Source organism: Spea bombifrons, chromosome 3 (genome assembly GCF_027358695.1).
Source record: "Spea bombifrons isolate aSpeBom1 chromosome 3, aSpeBom1.2.pri, whole genome shotgun sequence".
Taxonomy (NCBI): domain Eukaryota; kingdom Metazoa; phylum Chordata; class Amphibia; order Anura; family Pelobatidae; genus Spea; species Spea bombifrons.
Window position 1 is genome coordinate 24,038,422 of NC_071089.1, and position 25,156 is coordinate 24,063,577.

A 25,156-nucleotide genomic window follows, 5' to 3' on the forward strand; every position below is an offset into this window, starting at 1 on the left:
TTATTTCAGTAATTATCTAAAGGCCATTAGGGCTTGAAAAGTATCAAGCATGATGAATGACACAAAGGAGACTATCTTTCTTGACAAGGTCTTGGGGTTTTTTGTCCGGTAATTTTCGGCTGACCTTCTGGGAGTTTTTTTTTTTTCCGCAAAGGGATTTTAAAATACATTTGAAATAATATTTTATAGCGCTATTTCATCTCTAGGGCTTAGGGTTATATCCAGCAGCTTGTAAAATCTCAGACAATGCTTTTAACAGACCACCAGCTGAGAGGATATGTGCCCAAGAATTACTTGCCATATGTTAGGGTTTTTTCTCGGTTGCAATAACATCTATTGACCTAGGATGAACAAGCCAGATAAAATGTCAAAAGGATTGTAAGCGTGTTATATTAAATAACAGTTCTTGTTTACAGGGGGGATGCATTCCTCTATTCAACTATATAGGTGTTGCTTCACTTTATTATAGTCAGTGGATCCTGATACAATTCTGTTCTCACCTTTTTTTTGGTTGAAGTAGATTTGCATTATGAAAGTGTGCATGGTTTTGTTTTAACCCATTTAGTAGCCCTAGAACACAAAAGGCTCTGAGAATTTTCAGTGCACTTTGACTAGCCACGAAAACCATTTCTAACTGTTAGGGGTGGAAAGTGAATAAAAAGTACAAAGAAGTGACCTCTGAAGTGTTCAAAACTTATGCCATTCTACATCTTCCTCTGTGAATGCTGATCCACCAAAAGGTATCCTATAGAAGCCACAGGTTGTATGTAAGTGTCTTCAGACTCGCAGGTGGACCACTATATTTTCCCAGAAAGATAAAGGGGTCACTACCCAAGAGCTTGATGTTGATTACATAGAACTGTCACTGAATGCATCAGTGGTTTGATTCTAAAGAGAAAAAACACATACAAAAAACAGAGGAATGGTTTCTCATTCACACCTTGAGGTTGGGCAACATGCAGTTCTCAAGCTGAGGACTATAGGTGACCCAGCCTTGGTACATCTCAATAAATATCCAAGGTTTAATTTTTAATTTCCTCTTGAACGACATTCTGAGAAAATTCACCTCAAATAGCTTGGAACATTATCAAATCGCTTGAGATAAATGCTGGAACAGAGCAGGCTGAATGTTAGCTTGGGTCACTTAGGAGTAGTCAGCAGACTGAACTCAGATTGATCACATCAGAGTTCATTCAAAATGGAAACGGGGCCAATTGTCCTAGTAGCTCAAGGTCAAATCCAACATCTTTCTTACACAACATGGAACAAATTAGTGTTTAAACCCATACACCGGTTGTATATGGTGTAAAATCTGGCCATTAGCAAACGTGTAATGTAGAATGGAGATGTATTTTCATTTGATGAAACCAACATTGAGACAGAGGTTAGCGTCTATGTGGATAATTGATAGCAAACAAGAAATGTCTTCTTACGGTTTCTATTGTAATGACATTGGAAAAATGATCACCCAAAAAATGTTGAAAATTTATCTCAGAGTATGATGGTGCTTTCTATTCTTATTTTGTTTTGGCTAGCACCTAGTAATGCCTTTAGACAATCAATATAACGAGCTACAATAAGCCATGGGATGCTGTAATATATTTTGTTGGTTCTGTCTGAAACATTCATCACACCTATTAACATAGGGTCTTACTTTTACTCTTCCCATCTAGCGTCGTTTCAAAAATGTAATCCCGCCTTGTTACCATTAATTTGATTAATTTCACTAGCCCTAGGGAGTTACATATATCAGACATGTTAATTATATTTACCGTTAATGCATGGTATTTCTAACATGCTAACAAAAATGTTATTCTTTATTTTTAGATTTTTTTGTTAGATTCTTTATTTTTAGATTAATGTGAAATGTGCATCCTCACTAATAATGTAATGACATGTCCTGGCTCCGCCTACATACTACCTAGGCCCTGCCCACTTTCCCATTCATGCGCAGCTGCTGTTTTCTGCATGCGTTTAACAGCAAAATAGGAAGTCAAGCCGGCTGAGACACAGGTGCCTCTGGGGAGCTGTCCTGGCTAAATCAGGACATTTGCCAGATTTCCATTTAACCCATTTTTTTATTGCACTGCTGGGAGTCTTTAACTAAAGCAGATCAGGAAATGATTTAGCTGACTGCAAGCAGTGGAAAGCCTTTCTCTTTGCATTCTCTTTGTAAATGGAACGACATTTCCAGGCTAAAAGTTAAAATGTGTACTTTTTTGTCAATAATCAAATAGCTCTAGTATATGAGGTTAAAAAATGTGCCGTCCAAATATCTACGTGTTACTGCTATAGCATAGCATTAAATAAATCTGCAGCACTTACATCTTCATATGACCTGTCGACATTGTAAAAAAAAACCCCAAAAAATAAAAGAAATATCTAACGCAATCTTAAATTGTTCTGCATTTCTTTTTATTGATTTTATTTCCGAGAGATGAAATTAGTAGTTTGAGGCATGTTTGCCATTTAATTCCAATACAAAAGAGAAGTCGTTGCGGCTGTATTGCTTCGTATATTCCTCTTCTGCTATTCTGCTGCTGGCTTCGGAAAAAGCACACCTATTTACCACCAATTAGACCGCAAAGTGTACTGAGTGGCATTAGTCCCACTCAGCTACTCAGTCAATACCATAGCTATCCCATTTCCTAGTCTTTTGCTGGGGAGGAAAAAAAGCCTCATACTGTCTGAAGGGCCGGAACAATAGGACCAAGATGATACAGCTTTTATGTAATTGTGGACCTACTTATCCTCAGTACATTCCAGAAAGCTAGGTTTTTTTCTTAATAAATTCTATGGGGGTTTTTTTTCCATTCTGAGAGCCCCCATTACATATGCACCTTGCATCCCACATTTAGCATAATCTGATTAGTAATTATTATTTTGTAAATCTCTTTGTCAAATACATTCGTATCTTTTACCAGGTCTTCTCAGAAACACTTATTATACAGCATCACGGCTCATTCTACTGCCTTAATGTCTCCATTAGCCATTATTGGTTTGGCATTTATTATAATTATCTCATTACAAATTCAATTTCATCTCAGCATCTCATTAAAATTGCAATAATGATTTAATCACTTTTAGCCTGATGCAAACAATAGTCCATATAAATTGGGTCTAAGTGAAAAGGGCTACAAGGTCAAAACATTAGCATTAGTGCCGCGGCTGCCTGCCAGGAAATATGTAACGCCGGCCCCGGCTTGCCTAGGTGAGCGGCACTGCAAAATGATGAGCTTTTAATGTGGGCACAAGTGGCATAGACTCAAGAGTACAGATGGGTCCATTTGATGTCCGAATTCTGCCTCAATTACATCCCTTGAATGCAAAGCTCATTCTTTGGTAGATAATGTTCTTTCTGTACAATCGAAATGTTATTTTGTTGTAAAATTATCTACTTTTGCTATAGGGTCGCAAATGGAAACTAATAGGATAGCAAAAAAAATAATGGTTTGCGGAACTGCTAATTGCACTGACTGCATAGAGCATATGTATGATATACTCTATGCGCTATTAGGAATTTGGATCTATTATTGCTGCTAATGCTCCAAACACGTGCTCCAAAAAGATCTGCCCTTACAGGGGAACGCGTTCAGGTGTACGTTTTTATTAAAGAGAACTTGCTGCCCATGAAGTAATAGCGACTGAAGCTTCTCGTGGACTTCTTGCAATGTGGTATGTATCGTAACATTAATTAAGTTCTTGTAAAGAGCGTTAACGATCAGGTCTCATAATAATAAATACAGCTGGCAATATGTTATTGCTACACAGAAAGAAACTGATACATTTATAGCATGTAGTTCAATTAAATCACCTTTATGTGGTTATTTCAATTGCGTAGTGATACTTTTTCTGAGCATAAGGCCTAACAATATATCAAAACTCTATTTTTTAACCACATCAAGAGACACAGAATGCTGATTCAAGCACTTTTAACCTTTTCAACGCCAAGTACATATTTAATTATTAAAATAAATTACACCCAGGCAACCACTCGCACTATATAAACTTCATTGATCAGTATAATCACACTTTCATTTATTATTTATAAACCTTTGCATACTTACTGGTTTAGCAAATGAAAACGTTATTTTTTTTCAAGGCGCTTAGCACATTCTGATTATAATAGAACTAAAGTAACAAGGATCTCTATGGATTTTTATGGCCTTTTTTTAAACTGACTTGAATTTAATTTGTCAGTTGAATTGATCTGATTGGATGAGGTAAGGTTTATTTTGATCTTGAGAAACACACAGTGGTGTAGACACAGAATCAGCCTTGTTGTGCTGGGATTATGAGATACGCTTGCTAAATGTCTATGTACATTTATTTTCCGATTTTTGCCATGGAGATTGTGATCTGTTTTTTTCTTAAAGAAAGTATGGGTTTTAGACGGCTCATTAAACAGGGCCCAATGATGCTGATTTTGCTTTGTATCTTAGTGTGCACTTAAATGAAAAAAAAAGTTACACAAAACAAAGCCACAAATTCAGCGCATACCAAGGAGCTGAATCAATTAGTCTGGATAGCATTTTTAACTCAAGAGGAAGGTATAGTTAAAAATGAGACCATTTATTGGCTAACTCAGAGTTTAATTGCAATCTTTCAAGACCAAGGCATCAATGAAGCTAAAACAGAATTTCCTAAATACAAAACACAGTTGCTTAAAGGGAAAATATACACAGATATTGGAGATATACTCACCAGTAAATTAACTGGACTAACAGAGATCTAATAGATAGATACAGTTCAGTCAGAGCATATTTGATGAGTCTACTCCCTGGTTCAGTGGCGTAACTAGAAACCACAGGGCCTGGGGCCCCCAATTTTTACCAAGCAACATGTCTCACAGTGCCACCTTCGCCCCAAACAGCTTGTGAGCGCCTCTGCCCCAAGCAGCTTATCAGTGCCATCCTAACCCCCAAACAGTCTGTTTGTACCATGTTTGTCCAAGCTTGTCAGTGCCCCTTGCAAACAGACACTCTGGCACGCATATGAAAACACACAAATTACACACACTTACTCATACTCACTAACAGACATCTACACATTCATTCTAACACACACCCCATCTCACCCCAAATACACATCCATGTTCATACACACATATAGTTATTAAACTCTCAGCCAATAAATTGTATGATTTTAACTATACTTTTCTTCTGTTTTTCCATGGCTAACACGGTACAAACCTTTTGACCATTTTTAACTCAAGCAATTCATGCAATTTGAAGTCTTCTCTGAATTTACTGATTCAGCTCCTTGGTAAGCATAGATAGGACTACTAATGGGGTACTAAAAAATATATGGCCATATACTGTTACCGAATCCCCAAAGTTTATGCCTTAGATAGTTGTTTCTTGAATGCTATTCACTGGGTATGGAATTAGTTCTTGCTTTGTTTTGTGTATTTATTTATTATTATTCTAGCACCAACCTAGGAATCTGAGTGTGTATGCCTTTTAAGCTCTTTATGTTGTGAGCTACCCTTTTTGTATACTACATCGGATATTAACGTGTAAATTATAATGCTGTAGTGTTCTAATTACAATGGATAGAACACTTTCCCATTAATCCCTATAGTGGATACATCCCACCACCTATTTTTTTTCTATTTTTTATTTTTCATACATATGAACGCTTTTATTTATCTATATCCCATTCAAGCACATTGTAACGTTAGAAGAGCTAATGCCTGCCGAAACATATATCACAAAGCATTCATGATGGATAGAAGAGCACTACAGAGTAGCATGACAGTAGAACAATGTCACCTATTTATTAATATTTGAAATGAACATCTCTGCCTCTCCTTTTATCTTTCTTCTCTCACTCATGATAGTGTTTGTTTCAAAATGCTTTGAAGCATTACTGCATCCCCAGAAGGTCACTGTGCTTGACTACTGTAAGATAGGAGCGCATGAGTACCTAGGTAATGCATGTTATCACGTCTAGCTATTGACTTGTAAGTAGCACTTATAGTTCTTGTCCTAGTCAGGTTCAGGCTGATGACACTGGTGACCACAAAAGACAGACTTGGACAAAAAAGTCCTCTTTTTTTGCAGCTCTTTGTTAAAGATTTCTTAGAAACATAAAATGGTATCAAAGTGTTTTCTTCTCCCTTATGCTGCATCCCCTTTCAGATCTGGCATGAGTCGCTATAAATCTATAAAAGATTTTTAAAATGAAGCTCTCCCCGGAATAGTTTTTGTTTTTATTTTTTTTTATCTAGGGCATCTGTCTTTGTTATTTATCTTTGTTACATGGTCTCCTGCGAAAGCATAATGCCGCTGACAGTTTTACAATTTTATTTTATTTTAAAAACCTGAAATTTCTGCTTTCTCTATACAGAGAAATGATACTGCTTCTCAGTTCTAAAAATATAAATATATTAATCAGTTTTTCCCCCCATTAATTGTTTATATAAACCCTGCTAAAATGAGTGCTGCCACTCAATACCATTCAAGAAACACCTATCTCAGATATACATATTTTTTTCATGACTATATTGCTTACTAAGGAGATGAATGAATGGGAATGGATTGCATTTTTAACTCAAGACAAAAGTACAGTTAAAATAATACCATTTATTAGCACGCTTTCAAGACCAAGTTGTTAGCTTCCTTCCTCGGGCATTAACGAAGCTAAAGCAAAATTTCCTAAATGTCACAGGTTTTAAAAAAAAAGGTAAAATAAACACAGAGGTATTGGATAATATTCTCAGCAGTAAGTAAGCGGAACTTACAGAGATCTCATAGATAGATACAGTCAGAGCATCATTGATCAGTCTAAAACCATTTGACACATGCCAGATCTATGAAGGTGTAAATGTTAGCAGGAATAAGTCGGTTGTGCCTGAGGAAGGGACCTAACAACTTGGTCTTGAACGCTTACTATTAAACCTTTGACTATCATGCAATTTAAAGCCTTCTCTGGACACTCCATTGAGTCAGCTCCTTGGTAAGAAATATTGCCATGACAAATTAGATAGGAGTCCCCGAGCTTGGGCTACTTAGTGACAGGCTAACCAATATATGGCCATATAGTGTGACGGAATCCCCAAAGTTTATGCCTTAGATATTTCTTGAATGGTATTCGCGGCATTTGCACTGAATTCTTGCTTTGTTTTGTGTATTTATTGATTATTGTTCTAGCAGCAACCCGGGATTCTGAATGTGACAGCTTTTTAAGTGATACTTTTACATGATGTTATCATATTTCATTTAACCAAAGTGGTTTACACATATTACACAATTATTGTTTTCCTTTATTCTTTTTGGGAAAAAATAACATTATTTTGGAAGAGGCACAAAGGTTGTGACAAGTATTCTGATTTGTGAGCGCGTAGATTTAAACTATTGTATTATTTTTCTCCTCTCCCCCCTAAGGATTCACTTATAATGTGTTTGAGCACCAGGAGTGTTGTACATAGATGGCAGCTTAAATGGGGAGGTCATGTGACTTATTTTTACACGCAATTTATTGTCACAGTGTTTATGCACAATACAGGGGTCACTTAGAAATGTCCTTGTTTTTGAAAGAAAGGCAAATTTATTCCATTAAAATAACATCAAATAATCAGAAATACAGCGTAGACGTTGTTAATGTTGGAAATCACTATTGCAGCTGGAAATGGCTGATTTTTAATGGAATATCTTCGTAGTGGTACAAAGGCCCTTTATCACTCCCATCACTCCTGTGTTCCAATAGCACATTGTGTTTGCTAAGTTTAAATGGCAGCTAGAAATTTCCTTTTTTTCTAAAAAAAACAGCTAAGTGACCCCAAACTTTTGAACGGTAGTGTACATTTGAGTTAAATTACATTATATCGTATCTGAAATCAGAGGCTCTAAATCATGCCATTAGAAAACGTGAAGCTACCCAAATGACACTTTTATATGCATTGTGCTTCTTATCTGTCTGAAACCTAATAGCAAAACACCAATTTCCTGTTTTCTAGCTTAGGGTTTTTAACCAGGTGGTACACCGATTTGCTAATATCCAAGTGCAAATAAACAAAATTGAAAACAGAAAAGTGTTGCGCTTAATTATCTTACCTGAAAAAGTCTGCGATCAGTCCCTCTTCAAAGCGAGCACACAGGTTGTTCAGTAGCCGCTCGTGCTGGCCGTAAAGGCAGATGAAATTGGATTCCGGAAAAGGTTTCAGTGATAAACACGTTATTGTTTCCACCATATTGTACTGATTGATGTGCAGTCGACAGTAATCACCATTCTCTGCGCTCCCGGTGACTAGCTCGTGCCCCTGAAATATAAAATTAGAGAGACGTCTCTGCTTAATGCATTTAGTAATTTCACAATTTAGTTTTATCACTATGGTGTACAGAAGGAAAAAAAAGGTGCCAGGTTGGTTTTGGAGCCTCATTAAGTTTTGCATAGACTGTGCTGCTTGTTCACAGATGCCCATGCGCAGGAAGATCTCACTTATGCTGTAAAAACACATGAGTCTCTATGTGAATCGCAGAACGGTGTTGATCTACTTGAAAGGAACATTTGCCAGCTTTTCCATAAAAGCCCTAGTTATAGAAGGGTCTCTTTTTTTGCTTTCATTTATAAAGGGGAACCCCTACCAAGCATTTCTTATTAATAGTATCAGATTAAAAATAATTTTTAAAAAATATTGTGAGTTTTATATTTTTAAACCAGTTTGGCTTTTCATATAATATAATGTTTTTAGAAGCATTATTAAGCACAAATATACATCCACCAGACAAAATGTTGTAAATGACTTTTGTCCCTCAGAAATCTTGTTGTGCTGCCACAACCACAAGGGATTCTGGGTAGGTGTATGGAAATAAGGTCAACAATGATCACTTTTTGCCACTATATCCACCATATACATGGACGAAAACACGTCCATGAGAGGTGATCGAGCTACTGCACCTCTTCCCGAGCTTTGTCTAAAGGCTGTGGTACAGAGGACGTTTACTCTCAAGGTATCCATGTATAAAGTGTATATATAGAGGCAAAAAGTGATCATTGTTGACCTACCCAGAATCCCTTGTGGTTATGGCGGCACCACAAGATATTTGAGGAAAATAACAAGCCTTCTGGTTTGTCTGGTGGATGTAGATTAGGGTTTAAAAATGCTTCTGCTATCCCCTTAATTTTAAGCAGAAGAGTTTTCCATCATCTTTACCCCATGATAACTTTTGTTATTGGTATTTAGAATGTTTTCAGGCAGCTGCATTTCAGCCATTTGTATGTGTTCTAGCTCTTTTATCCACCAAATCTACTATGTAAAGACCCTGACTCCTTATCATACTGCTCAGTGTTACTCCCGCAACTGGGGACTCTGACTTCATTGCACCATCATAAAGACTCAGCTCAGTGCGGCGTTTGAGCAGGGAAAGTTGCCCAATATATGACATGACTAGAAAAATGACAGCCTCCAGGTCTACGTATAAATGAGGTCTATTGTAACAAAATTGGATAACACCAGTGATAACCCATTTTACTGTACACAGCGCTTTGTTTTATGATCAACTAGAAACACATTGTTTTTCACGGGATCTCTAAGTTGAACGTCTCGAAAGTGGATCCAGAATATATGTAGCTCTTGATCTCCCTTTATGAAGTCGTAAGAACATACAGTATTCTTAAACGTGTTCTTAAACATAAACTTATGGTAAAAAAACTAACTTTTAAAGGGATCACCAGACATGCTTGCACTTAAATATTGTTTGTTCTCCGTTTCTATCTGGTCTCCCACAAAGGTCAAAGGCCATGCGTAGACACAGCACGGATACTTTCAGCCCTCAGATGTTGATTAGCACCATACATTCAGCAACAGGGGATTGAAAATCCAGAATATAGCCCAAAGCACTCAATTCACTGAGCTTTAGCTAATGGGAAAATGTATCCCAGAGACGTTAGTATGTGCTATTCACATTCCAGAGTTTGTGCAGAATTTAGTTGCTTGGTTACAAGTTCTGCGATGCTTGCACACAGCACACTGCTTGTACATTTAGCAATGTTTGCCCTCTTCTACCTCTACACAAATTATTTTCATGATTGTGGTAATGGATTCTTTGAATATACTTTTAAAACTATTTTCTTCTTTTCCCCTGACAAAAGAAAGCCATAGCCAGAAGATACATTTCAACATCAAGCATGCCACTGTTCGCAAAATATTTTATGTTGGCTACCTGAGAGCAGAACATCATTCATCTATCATTACTTCAGTATCTGAGTACTGGAATATATACATAACTTGCCTGGTTCCATGTTTTTACTGTAAAATAACAATATACGGAACACTCACAACCTAATGGTCTAGCAGTTACTAGCAAGACACCCATATAGAATTGCATAAATTTTAGGGGTCAGATCCGAAAATCTAGGAACCATGGCTAGCTGGCTCATGGGATTTGCCCATCTCAAACACACAATGTGAATGATCAAAAAATAAAACAGTGATTTTTTGTTTTTACGGAACACGCACATTTTGTGAGTGGGGTGGGGATTGCTGATCAGTAAAAAATAGTCTTTAATTAAACTTTATAGCCAGGGATATTGGTTAGATACAGCTAGGAAGATAAAAAATAAACAGGATGAGCTCAAAAAATCTACAAGAAAACATATTTTTAAGATATGTACAAACCGCTTTGTTGATCCGACTGATGATGTGAAATCTTTTTTCATTCAGGGGAAAAAGCATTTTTGGAAGCCCTGTAATAAGGTAGTTCCATCTTCCGCATCTGATTTGAATAGCCACTTCCCTGACTCTAACATCAATAAAAATAATTTGAAGTTAATGACTTACGTAATTTGGCTGTGCCATACGAGCTTGTAAAGGACACGGAATAGCAGGTTTGGCTACATGTAAGTAGTAATACCCTCCAGGAACGATGCCACCTAGGGTTGCAGAGCAAAGGAAACCAAGATTAGTCCAATGGAAATGATCAATGATTTCCAGCATGAGAAGGAACTATACAATAAAATGTCTGTGTGTAAATATGAGTGAGCCCTCCGCCTGCTACCAGTGAAAAGCACTAGAGGTTACATATATGAAGAGCCAATCTAAAAAAGTACTGATAGTGGTGCAATCACCGTCGCACGCAATGGAGTGTTCCTGTCGAGTGCTGCATTTCACAATGTTGGACTAGAACTGATCCTCGTAGATAACCCAGACTTGATACCAGTAGAAAGATGCAGTGGGCATCTCAGAGGTATGCAATGGCTCAGGCAAGACCAATTTGGCTTTGGAGCATTAAATATCTGCCATGAAATAACTTATACAGATAGCATGACTTTACGGTATTCTTCTTTTTGCTTAGTACGTTGCTTGTACAATATTTTCAGTATTCTCCTATTTGCCTTAGCAAACCAAGAAATACTGTTGTAGCATCTCAATAGCTAAGCGCTCCTAAATTCACATTGCAGAATAGAGCATTGATGCTACACTCGGGCTTAGCCAAAAGGCAGAAAACAATGTTGATAGCAGATTTCATTTATAGCTGGAGCAGAAGGTGTGTCTGAGTAAATGGTAGTCAACCAAAACAGTATGTTGTTAAACAAGCAGATATGTTGTTGTGACACAGATTAGAATTTTGGATATGCAAACCTTGGATCACGGGTCCTTGGTAGATTGGGATAAGTCTGTCAAGATCATTTGGCAGCTCAGTGGCTTGCTCAAGCGTTGGATCAAAAAGATGCAGCATATTGGCAGCAAGCTGGAATCCGATTTCTTTTGAACTGAAATTGCTATGCGACCATTCATTTGCATAATACTTTTTGGAGTACTTGGTTAGGGATCCTGCTGCCCTGATGGAGGAATCATTTGTGTGGAAAGTGGAATCAATTACCAGCCTTCCGTCGTACACCAGACACGCATTGTTTATGGCTCGGAAGGCGTCATAGTCTATTGTCTTCTGGGCAAAGTTAAATACTGCCTGGAAAGGAAAACGAAATTATTATTTGTTATTTATTGTTTTATATAGCGCCATCATATTCCATAGCGCTGTACAACAGGTAGACAGGACATAACAATTTGACTTACAAGAAAACAGACGAGGAGGGCCCTGCTCAAACAAGAACCCAGATTTAATATGTTTATATTTTATATTTTTAAGAACATTTCCAGCATCCACTCTATTATGCAACTGCAAGAAATGTATATTCGGAGTCCAGGTGAATGACAAAACGGAATGCTTTGGAAATAATATATATTTTATCATGCTGACTTAATTTGTTGAGGAGAATTAAGAGAATTGTTCACTAATCATTTCATCACACCAACAGCGCCATGCATTATAAAGTGAAAACCTCAGTGAATGGCTGCGCAGAGTTAATGCAACCTGTAGTGCTAAGAGTACGCATAAAGTCTGCTCACATATTGTAAACTGGGTATAGGATGTCTATACAACTTCTGGACTGGCCTAATGTTGAATGCAATCTTAAAGTAGAGAATATGAGAAATGGAGGGACTTTGCACAGCACTACTAGGCTTGGTCATTGGTGGACGTGGACATGGTGTTAGCATCGGAAAAAGGAATCCTAATGACATAACAATCTAACAATAAGAAACACAAGCAATAGATTAAAACATGTGACGTTTCCCATTTAATTCCCCAGTATGTTCTTTTTACTTACTGAACACTGTAATCTCAGTGGCTTGGTATCAGTGGTAAAAGAGGCACTTTGAATCGGGTCTGGGTGGCCACCATCATTCCACTGTGCTAGCTTACAGCTGTAGTAGGACGTGACACCAGCCACTATTAAAGCTTTCTGTACAGCTTCTTCTACTTCATGGTTGTTAAAGCAAGTAACGCTGGAAGCAAGTGGAGGTTGCACCAGATGGATGCGGGAGCCACTAATTCCGAGGGACAAAAGGGTGGAAATTGTGGTGTAACTATCAAGTGTATTCCCATACACAATGACATTACCTAAAACAAAAAAGAGAAGCGTTACGGGGCACAGGTAGATGCTCTATGTGACTCCCTTATTTATCCGACGGTGGAGACAAACGAGATTGCCTAGCAACCGAAAATAAAATAATCTGAAGAATTAGGACAAAATATCCCACAACCACAGACAGCGCTTAGCAGCGATGAATAGTATTTAGCAATATCCAAATAATAGGCAATATCCTGGGTACAAAAAGTATATACTTTAATGCTTTGTGGTTCAGTAATAGAGTTTCCATGTAATTGTTTACAATCCTTGTTACAGTAATTAATTGAATCAATGCCAGCATAATCTTTTTTGGATGTATTTGAAAATTAACCCTTTAGGTACACGAGGAGTGCACACAATGTGAATTTGCAACTAAATTGGTTATGCACAACGTAAAAATTTTTGTAATTGATTTTTTTTTTTAACATTTCATTATTATTTTTTAAAGTCTAAGTATACATAAACCATAGCTTTACAACTGAAAAGGTAACCTTATTTTTTCATTTGTAATTAACTACTTAGACAATGATAGGGAACAGTAGCTCCAGTGATAGAGGGGAACTTGTTGAATATACCGTAGTTGCGAGGCTCTTCTGCACATCTTCTTCTCCCTCCACCATTGTTTCCGTAAAACTATTGCTCTAGCTCTCTCTCCTTCTTCTTCCTCGTGTGCTTCATCAGTAACAACTCTAGTCTGGACAGATAGAAACTGATCTCTTCCATTAGACCAACAAAAGGAGGGTCTCTAGCAGTTCAGAAAGTCTGGGTCAGTTGATATAAAAGACTCAAAATGCACTCTACCCTCACTGATGATTATGTTGCCAGAGTCCGGAATAGCATTGTAAATGTTGCAGTCCACAGAAGAGGGGTGAATCAACAGCAAGGCACTATTAATAGTGAAGAGTACACTACTGCAGTGGCGCGCTTTGGGGGGGCTTTTTTTAGAACTCATCGAGAGAAGGGGGAATACAGTGTAGACACTGTTGATTTTGTAAATGAGTATTGTAGCTGGAAATGGCTGATTTTTAATGGCATATCTTCATAAGCGTACAGAGGCCGTTTATCACTCCTGTGTTCCAATGGCACGTTGTGTTTGATAATCCAAGTTTAAGTCTATAAGGGTAATTGAAAACAACTAAGTGACCCCAAACTAGTTTATATTTCATTTTTAAACACCACATCTGAAAAAAGACCACAAGTGAGTGTTGCGCAACATCTTGCTGTACGGATATGTTGGCCTAAAAAAGCTATAATTACAAACACAAGAACATAGAATTTGACAGTCGATAAGAACCATAAGGCCCAAAGCCAACATAACACAAACATTTTTGGACAAAAATAAGGACTCCTTAAGCATTAATAAACATCCCTAGTTACCGTTCTGTGCTCTTCTTTATAACTTATAGCCATTCCTGGGAACTCTCCGGGTTTGACCCGGAGATTGCCGGGTGAAGCACCTCTTCTCTGGTTCGTGGGAGCGGGGTCTTGACACGTCCCGCTCCCCGCCCATTTTCCCTTAATGTGGAAACCCCCCGATGTCAGCGGGACCTCCCCCTGACCTCAGTGGGCAGTCCTGGCCGCGTCCCACAAGGGAAGGCTCCGGGTAGCCGGAGCCCAGAAGTTCCCAGGTATGCTTATAGCTTAGGATCTAGAGCACTTTTTCTCAATGCCATGAAATGTATTTGGAACTTTCCTCTGTCGTGTGAAACAAGCTTTTCACAGTGTGTTTTACTTAGTTCGTACTAACAAATAGCACAATATACACAACATCTATTAACAAACTGTGCAAGAAAAAAAATTGTTAACAATCCATCAGTCACAATCCCTTGTAAGCCATGTACAGAAAGTTCTTTACAAAACATTCTACCTACTAACACTAACGATAGTTAAAGACTGATGTCTAACGTTTTTCAAATTTATTGGAAAATTTATTGAAAAAATTCCATTGAACTGATTTTATTGCTAAAATAGAATCATCAAATTTCACCTCTTTCTGGAAAAAAAAAGGGGGAAAAGACTCCATGGGCTTCGTGAAACACCATATTTAGAGAAAAATCAAATTACAAGCTCCATGGATGAATAAATACTATAATTAATACTATGTGCACAGTATAATTAAGCAGCTGGAAAAAGAACGTTACAAAAGGAGCTAATATTATAATAAGCACTACTTATTCGAAAAAGAGCTTTATTTTCAAAGTTGGCAGGCTTCCTGACAGCTGAAGACAAAAAGACTATTACCATTTTGTAATCGTAACGTCCATAAAAAAGGACAGGTGTAACAGAAAACACTGCACAACGCGATGAATCATTTCTAATTTATTAAAGCAGGCAAGTAACTATTGTAAGAAGCTGAACAATGCAGACTATAATCTGCCAGACAAAAGCCACAACTAAAATAAATAAATAAATAAAAATTGGCCACCTCGGTAACTGACAGGAGACGTTACAGATGGGTTGTTTGAAATGATTTTGGCATTTTTTGGCAGGGTGGTTTACAGTCTAATAGTAAGTATCGGGCCACCCTATATCTGTAGGTGCCAACCGTTGGGCCATTGGTAAAGAAGAAAGCATTCTTTTAGGGGCCTATCAACTTTTCCACTTGGACTAAGGGGCTTGAGGCAACCTCCGCAAGTCTTTACAGATATCAGAGATTATTACTTGAACCTGCAGAAACAAGTTTTTTGTTCTTATTCGATCTGAATTTATTGTAAGAACTACTATTTCCTCTTTACACATATATATGAGAAATGAATCCTTCAGACAATTCTGGCTCCTGTAACCTTTTATTGGATATTGTTTTTTTGGAGACGGGCTCTTTATTTCTTTATGTTGGTTGCCGTGGCTGTCCTAACAGATTTAGGAGAGGCAGTAGGGTCAGGTACACACTCATTTCACACATTATGCTGTTTATGCAAGCACAGGCGTTAGGCGCTCCCTGTAAAGCGGCCATATTTATAGGACTGAACCCCGCTACAATCCACTGGTGCCATTGGCATGATAGCCTGGCAAGTGTCTTTGCAAATGAATGGGACTACAGTTTAACCATACTACGAAGTGTTGTATCAAAGCTGATAGTACTATAGCTATTTACATTTAACAAGGCATAGGTCCATAAAGGCAAACCTTGCTGTTGACCAAGAAGGCAAACCCATGCATTGAAGTGGTTTCCAAATGTGCCTCAAAAAAGGGAAAATTCCTTCTCGACTTCAAAATGGTAACCTGTTTCTCACTGAATCAACATGGCATACATGCAAAGGTTACTAAAGGAACGGATGAAGTGGAAATGACATTTGAATGAGAATATGAGAACGACGCACAAATGCAATTCTATGCATGCCTAATGAGATAAGCACCACTCCAATGGTACCTATGTGGTCAGCTGGAGAGACGTTTGGCCCATTTAGATCGAATCAAACACTTCCAACACTTTAAATGCCAGGCATAAATATTCTATACCATATTACACAAACATTATTTTTAGGAATAGTTTTTTCATTGCATTGAACTGTTTTTATGGCTGAGCCACGTCACACACATTTATAATCCCGTGTTAGCTCGGAAATACACTAATAAAGCCTTAAGGAGCAGGTGTCAGCTCAGGGACACTCTCTGAAAAACAATGAAACATAAATGGATCTTATTTATTTTTTGTTCCTATATTAGTGTAAATGACCCGAAGAAAAAGACAACATTGTAAAAAATGACTTTAAATGCTTAGAAAATACAGGGAAATTAGTTCTAATCTAGGCTTCATTTTCCTTGCAATGGTTTTCTGAGCTCATAATGATTTTTTTTTTTGCATAATTGCAAAGCACACTTGCTAATTAAATTATTTTTTAATTAGTTAGCTAATGTGTTTTGTCATACATTGCTTTTAGAACATCCATTTTTTATATTATAATTACAGATAATTAAACCTCAAGACTTTTATTTTTCCCTGCCTCGCTTTTTATATATGCTGGTTATCCAAAAAAAAAAAAGGAGAACAGTTGTCAATGAACTCGGAAAACAAGGCATGACAAATGAAACATTTTGCTGGAATTAATTGGACGTTAATTATATGCCAAAGCCCGGGGAGGAATGGTATCCATTGAAAACGGAGGCTTGCGATAATCCAGTGTTCCTAGAGGGCTTACCTTCTTTCTGGATGACATTGTCTTTCAGCCAGTTTGTTGCCTTTATACAGTCTTCTGCATCTTGCAGTGTAAATAGATTGGAAGGAATTTGGGCGGTATATCTCTGCTTTGAACAGTCTTGTATATCTCCATTCGTTAAATGTTGACTGATGTCTGCTCCTGTGGGGCAAGGCACCTGGGAAGAATATTATACGAATATTTATCAATTACTATACTTTATATCATTACCAGTGTTATTTTGACATTTTGTAGAAGAGAAAACAAGCAATTTTAATAATGTAGCATCGCAGATCACAGGAGAGCTTTGCTAATTTACTCTACAAGACGCAGTATAGAAATGGAGGAGGGAAGTCTATTCATCCGAGGAATGCTTTTCTGAGTTAATACGTCATTACGAAAGGGTAGGGTTTAACCATAGCTCTGTCTGCTCCTGGACATTTTTTACCCAATTTTTACCATTATTCACCTACTTTTTTATTATTTAAAAAACTATAACCTTCAGCCACAGCTGTAAGTAGGAGCTTGGGGCAGCGTCAGAGATCCCATCCCACGTCACATCCCCTTCCAGTAGCTGAAAGAAGCATAAGGAGGTGCAGGGGTTTTGCCACCAACCTGCCCTCACTTTGCAGAGCCTGGGGCAACTGCCCCTCTAGCCCCGTGGAAGTTACAGCCCTGTCTTTACTGGACACATAAGATAAATAGGAATCGCCGTGCCAGTGTGCATAGGAATCCCTATTCCAAGACTATAATGTAACTCCTTCCGAGCACCTACACACAGCAGTCAACTCTGTACCCATTTTCATTTAACACATATTCTAAGACGGGTGAGGGTTATATCTCAGACGCCCTAGATCGCATGGATGGGAAGTAAGAAGATTTTTACTAAAACTGGGTTTGGGGTGATGAAAACATTGGGAGTGTCCCTAAAATCCAGGTGCTCATGAGAGTGTCTATTTAACATCTCTGGAAAGCTCTGTTACACACCATCTGGCCAGGTCCTTACACTCAAAAGCACCAACATTAAAGAACAAGGTTTAGCAGTAAGTGAGTATCCAAGTGTCACTGAAACTAAATGAAATGGACAAGTACATGACATTTTTCTGTGATTTGTTGCACATTTTCCTCTTTTATTTGCTCCCTTCACAAACGTAATATGTTTCCATGTTCTGGTAAACATATAGATCTGTACCTGCAGCATAATACAACGCAAAACATTCTGCTTGATTTGTTAGGACTTTTCGGCCTTTCGACTAAGCCCAAGAAAAACACATTTTATCTGGGGAGAAGACATGTCTTTATTGCACACAAACCTCTGACCTTCAATTATGAGATGTGTTTTCAGCTTAAGGAGAAAAAAATCAGTTATGTTCTTTTTATCCTCATGAAGACTTTGGCATGCATTGAGCAAATATATATTTTATCAACTGTCTTCCCTTAAGCATTGACAGAAGGTCACGTCGATCAAGCAAATCTTTTGTAATCATCTCTAATATTGTACAGAATCATCTCATGATCTTCTTCAGGTCTGTTGTAATCCCATGCTTAAAGGTAGATAGCAGAGGATTAAGTATATTATGTTAATTCTAGGAAACCAAATGCATTTCACATTTGATACGCTTTGACAGATTTTTTTGTCAGACTTGATTAATTGGTACACTTCTGCCAATATTTTCATATTTTATTGTTCTTCAGATTAACACTTGGGTAAAAACACTTTAACATCAGCACATTGTACAAAAAATGTTATTAGAAGAAGTGAAATAAATATCAGACAGGGTTCAACATCAGCTTAAGACTACCCTTGCGCCTGACACTTGTGAAGGAACGCACTTGAATCCTATGTGATCGCCTGCTGGACCTTTACTGTATTCAGGGTAATTTCTCCTGCTTCCCTGATTATGGAGGAACCCCCAGTGTAACGCGTTTACTACTTACAACTTCCTCCTCCCTCTATAACTCGATCATTGATACTTTTGCATGCTACTTGTTCCACTGTCATTGGATATTTATCCTTTTGCCTCTAATGAGACAAGTTCCCTCTGATCCTGAGCCTAGAACCATCTAACTACGCTTCAGGGAATTAAATCTGTGCTGTATTCCTGGACTTGTGCTCATACCTACTCATACGGCCTGGATGCTTTCCTTAGTGACATGTGCTAGTGTCATCGTATCAGGGTGTGCATCGTCAACACAAAACATTTTCAAGTAACTGTGCCCACACATACAGCTCAAAGTGGGTATTTGCAATTACCACAAATGTATTAATCCACCTAGATTTGGGACTGCTAAACATGGCTCTTGTGATTACTGTTACATATCTCTTCATCACACTCTCCCAACTCTCATGTACGTTTAAAAGTATGACACACACAATCGGGAGTAAGATACACACTTAAGGGAATGACACACATTCAGAAGTAAGATACACACTTAAGGGAATGACACACATTTAGGAGTAGAATAAACACTTAAACGTATGACACACATTCGGGTGTAAGATACACACTTAAGGGAATGACACACATTTAGGAGTAGAATACACACTTAAAAGTATGACACACATTCAGGTGTAATATACACACTTAAGAGCATTACATACATTCAGAGGTGTGATGCTAGGAGTTTCTGTAGATACAGAGCAGACAAGAGCTTGATCCAAATGCAACCGTAATTTCCAGTGACTACCTAGCTAACTGGCATAGCCAGCTGTGTCCAATGATGCAGAGAGTTGAGTGTGGCTTGTGGGCAGGGTTGAGGAGCATTCACCTATCTCATTGCCAATGCTGGATTCCCACTCTAAGATCTCTTAGACACAAAGGCCGCTTGCAGCCCAAGGCACTAAATATTGCCTGAAAGCATAGACATAAAAATGACTAATATATGAGCCAAAAAAATGCAGGAGGTAATCAGAGGTCAGGAAACATGGGTATAAATTGAGTGAAGTAGGTGGAATAATCAAGTCGTATGTCAACTCACACCACGTTGCCTTCCATCTAGAGAAGTCCATCTCTCCCCATAGCTTCTGGACACAGGTATTTCTTTAAAAATACTGGGCACCTATAGCCTGCCTCTGGTATATTATCGTTTCTTTAAGTCAATGGTAACTTTGTCATCTCTGCTTATTTTCTCAGATAGTATCCCCCTTTCCAGTGACAACGAGCCACCCACTTCCCGCAGAGGAGGTTCTGGCATGCATATCCTTGTAGTGGCTGCTGCCAATAACAGCTCCTGAGCGCATCTGTGCAAAGCAGATTTGTCTTGTATGGAATATATTGGTAAATATATGGAAGAGCACTATATTTTACTGCAAAATATATTTATATGTTTACAACAAGAGCTAGAAACCAAAGGATTGCCTTAGAGATGAATACTACTGGAAAACAAACCATTCTTATGAATAGCAAATTAGCACAATATAGCCATAGGAACAAAATCTAATAAACTTACCTGGTATTGTTGCCCAGTGCAAAGAATGAGATGGTCATATGGCACTTTTCTGACATTGGAAACAATCACAAACTTGGCAGCTCTGTCCATGCCAGTCATTTTACCACGAACAACATTAACCCAGGATCCAAGTGACATCAGTGCATAATCTTTATCATTATAACAGTGGCTGGGAAGAGAGAGAACCCATAAGTGACATTTTAGCAGCTGACAGCAGGCATTAATTAGACATCTGGCGAATTGGTGGAAAACCCCTAGTGGTTTAAGCTTCCCGAGTTTTTCTATAGCAAGCCATTATTCATAACATGAAGCTCTATGTCGCTGAAGTGCCTGAAACCAAGCAAAACATTGGGCCAGTACCTGGAATTTTCTAACTTCTATGCATTGTGTTTTATTTTATTTCTTTTCTAGAGGAGTTGCTTTTTCTAAATGAATACAGGTGCAGAATTGTAAAACTGTAACAAATGTTTCACTTTTTTATACAAACTCTGTGTTTACAAATGGGCTGTTTGCATAACCATTAAGTTAATGGTCATCTTTCCACCGGTGCTACAATATCGTAATATCATCATCATTTTTTTTTTTTTAACTAAAGGAGCCTTTCTAAATAAGTACAGATGCAACATTTTTAAACTTGTAGCAAAGACAACGTCTGCCTCCACCAACCCTGGCATTTCAAACACATACCTGCTAGCCAGTAAGTTGCACTTCATTGAAGAAACAGGTGGGTCGTTTCCTGGAAGTCCATGAGTTGATATCAAAGTGATATTGTTGAACTTCAAGTGTGGGCTACATAAAATAAAAGCATATATAAATATATATATATATATATATAAAAGTGGGTGGGGGTCTTAATGGGATATAACTAAGCTTTATGCATTCATTAATGTTGTAACATACGTTTAGCTCAACATAAAAGATCATACTGAAGAATTATTAAAAAATAATGTTAAGTGTATTTCCTGCACAGATAATTATTTAAAACGAGCCGTATTTTGGTTCACTAAAAGCACCGAGAAGCCAATCAAAATGTAGCTTTCATTTCTAATTATGTCATTTTGAATTATTATCGATGTTCTCTAAAGTGCAGGGTTTCTTGGACCAGTGAAAGGCTCACTAGTCGAGTCACATACATCGTACACAATCACTCAAAGTTTTTACCTGGTCCCTTTTTTATACAAAGCTCCATAGTACAGTGCTGTGGAATATGATGGTGCTATATAAAACAATAAATAACAATAATTTATGAATAGGCTGTTCTCCTAACTATTACTTTAGTGGCTACCTTTCCACCAATGCTACAATATCAAAAACGGAGCTTCAGAATTTACAGGGAAATTATGTCAAGAACGTTTTTCATTAATAAATGCATAACAGTGATGTCACGATGAACGAAAAAGGCAACATTTAATGAAGTTTACATTAAACTTGGAAAAGACTTGTGCTGGGAACATCCATGCAAAGCTTCAGTAAGTCTTCCTGCTTTTTTTGCTTTAGATAACACAAATCTACATAAACATATGTTTCTGGTAATGTAAATATGCCACATATAGAAGAAGAAAAAAATAAATACAAATTATTTGTTTTACTCTTTAGAAACGATTATACAAGCCTTAACTTGGTTGCTCTTCCGAGAAATCACAAGGCGATCGGGGTAGGGGGGGTTAGTGTTGTTGAATGTCTTAATATCAAGGCATGTCGGCAACATGGATTTAGCTTAGGAAGTGATTGCTGATCGCTTCCTACGCGCTGTTTTAGCTGGCCACCACCACTATCTTCGATGATCGGTTCAGTGGCGGTCATTTTTTGGGGAGGGCTATCCTCCCATGATGCACCACTAGCATTATTTGTGAGGCTTCTGTGGATGCTGCAAAGCTGCTGATTTCGGCGATGTAGGTATTTGACAGCGACCTGTACATGTACGGGCTTTGTCGCGAATGCATTGCATCGTGAGCCTGTACATGTACGGGCTTTGTCGTGAAGGGGTAAAAAAGCAGCTTCCTTCCCAATACTTTTTGCAGTGGGAGTTAGCTCAGTCTCAGTGGCAGGGTCAGATCCTCCTATGTATCAGCATTCTGGACACTTAAGGCGCCTGTACTGTTAGTGATCTGTCCACTTGGACAAAGAGAAGTCACATTGCAAACTATTTAAGCTATGAGGATAAACAAACCATTACTGCTATTAGCAATACAACCCAGCACCCTGCTTGCCTTTTCCTCTACTCTGTCTGCTTACCTTAAAATCCTCAGAAAGAATTAATCCCAAGTACCTTTTCTGTTCACTGCTGACAGCACAGTACCTTGGCAGTATATTTTGCCTTTGGATTTTTACATTTCTCAACAATGAACTTCACCTGCCATGCTCTCTATCATTCTTTTTATTTACATATATTGGGCTTATTCCACCAGGAACACATATCATGTCTGCAACAATAAAGAGATGATGAGCATGTTGGGAACATGTCTGCACCAGCTTTAATTTCTTTGCAGTCAAATATAAATGAAATTACCACGGGCGTACCTAGAGTATTTGGCACTCGGGACAGATCCTATGTGTAGCACCCCTGACACTTTAAAATAAAAAAAAATATGTTGGCAACAATAGATTATTTCCCCACAAACTTGTAAGCTGTATGTCAACTGGATAAAACCTAGAAATCATAAAAAATAAACTATTAATTTATAAATAAATTATGTTTAAATAAATACCATTTACTGAACCGATATGGTGGTAATGCATAACCCCATCACTATATACTAAAGCAACTCACACAGAAGACAATTATACATTTAACTATTTATTAATTACTAATTCTAAGGCATCTAAATATCCAATACAATCCACAAGAGATTTAGTTCTTTCACTAGAATTGATGTTATTATTCCCTCTAGCCAGGGGAGCCAAGCTTTGGTTGCCGCAGTCCAGGTCTAGTAGCGGCCTTGGTTGTTGTTGGTGGGGTAACGGTTTTACGCAAGATGTTATCAGCGAGGCAGAGGTTGGATCTCTGAAGTCCAGGTGGTGCGAGGTTATTATACAAGCGGCAATTTATGGCTCCTTCTGATGGTGGTGGGGAGATGAATGGTTCCTGCAACGGCTCTGCTTCCTTTACTGCGCTCACAATATCTTCCTCTGCATTTTTTACATCTTTCCTGTTGACAGCCAGCTCTTTTTGGATGGTAATAAGACTATTCCAGGTGGTATTCTGCTCTTCTCTTAACTTTTCAAATTCTATTACAGCGCTCTGAGCCCTTTCATTAGAGATATTTAATTCTGATTTTAAATTTTCTATCATCTCCACAGCGGCCATGTGATCCTCCTTCAAATTGTTGTAATCTTTGGTTATAGCTAGGCTGTATGAAGCTAGATCTAAAAATGCTTCCGGTCCTGTCCCCATTTGCGTCACCACCATCTGTACCTCCACTGTCTGCGATTCCAGCAGCGTCTCTATGTTCTTTCCAGATTGAATCTCCCTTCTATATCTCTCAAGCTCCTCCATGTTTGCTTTCAATTCCATCTGTTGTTCTTCAATGCGCTGCTGTTGTTCCTGCAGTTGGGAAGTCAGTTGGTCGACTTCCCTCTTTAAAGATTCTGGGTCAAGAGCAGGACCATCCTGCTCTCCCACATCAAAAAATAACTTTTCAAGAAAACATTTGCTGCTTTTCAGCTCCTTTCTGCACCGTGGGCACGATACTTTGGGGCTAGTGCAAAACCACTGCATGATGCACTTTTGATGGAAAGTGTGCCCGCAACAAATCGCTGCCACGTCACAACTATTATCTAAGTAGTCCATGCAAATACTGCATGTTGCCCAAAGGGGCATGGCTGCAGCTTTTTGTAATCTCTCTACTCAAGTTATTCGCCTCTATTCACCTCTACACTGTGAAGAAAAATGTGCACACGGAACTCTTGGATCCCTGCTATGACTCTTCTCATGTTTCTGATGTCATAGAGCAGCCATGACTGAGAAAGTTTAACCTCTGAAGAGCTGCATGCTTAAAAAAAAACAGCGTTGGCGCGTACTTATTCTGATAACAGAATGGTTAAATTGTCTGTGTTAACCCCTTAAGAACCAGGACATTTTTTACAATATAGAACCAAGGCATTTTGCGGTGTCTATCTCTTTTAACCGTTATTTTCCTCCTTCATATTTAGTATACACACAGTATATATCAATCAAATGTTTTGGGTCACTTAGCTGTTTTCATGGAAAACAAGTAAATGTCTACCTGTGCTAACAGGATTAGCTCCTGTACCATTGGAACACAAGAGTGATGGTTGCTGAAAAGGGGCCTCTGTACATCTATGAAGATATTCCATTAAAAATTAGATGTTTCCAGTTACAATAGTCCATATGTATTTGTGTAAGGGTAGTGTATATGTGTGTATATGGGCAGCTTATATCTGTACAAAGTAAAAATTAAAGTTCATATGTGTGCGTATATAGGCAGGCATGTGTAAGGGCTGTGTATATATCTGTGTAAAGGCAGCGTATATGTGTGTGCTGAAGCAGTTGTGTGTATGGGCAGGTGTGTATATATACGGGTAGTGCAGGGCTTGACAAATTTGTTTTAAATCTAGGAGCCATCTAAAAAAGTTAGGAGCCAGGATTTTTTAAACTAACAAAGTTTTTTCCACGACAAAAAATAATGATGTCC

At 38.1% G+C, this 25,156-nt stretch overlaps 1 protein-coding gene across 1 annotated transcript in view; it reads right to left on the minus strand.

The window, feature by feature from the left end:
• CFAP61 (cilia and flagella associated protein 61) overlaps window positions 1–25,156 on the minus strand; it is a 91,721-nt gene that overhangs the window by 13,067 nt on the left and 53,498 nt on the right. The window contains exons 19-25 of the mRNA XM_053460634.1: window positions 21,189–21,290; window positions 20,502–20,670; window positions 17,055–17,229; window positions 12,613–12,905; window positions 11,585–11,912; window positions 10,784–10,875; window positions 8,058–8,263 (exon numbers count right to left, since the gene is read on the minus strand). Coding sequence (XP_053316609.1) covers window positions 8,058–8,263; window positions 10,784–10,875; window positions 11,585–11,912; window positions 12,613–12,905; window positions 17,055–17,229; window positions 20,502–20,670; window positions 21,189–21,290 — 1,365 coding nt within the window. The remainder of the gene's footprint in view (window positions 1–8,057; window positions 8,264–10,783; window positions 10,876–11,584; window positions 11,913–12,612; window positions 12,906–17,054; window positions 17,230–20,501; window positions 20,671–21,188; window positions 21,291–25,156) is intronic.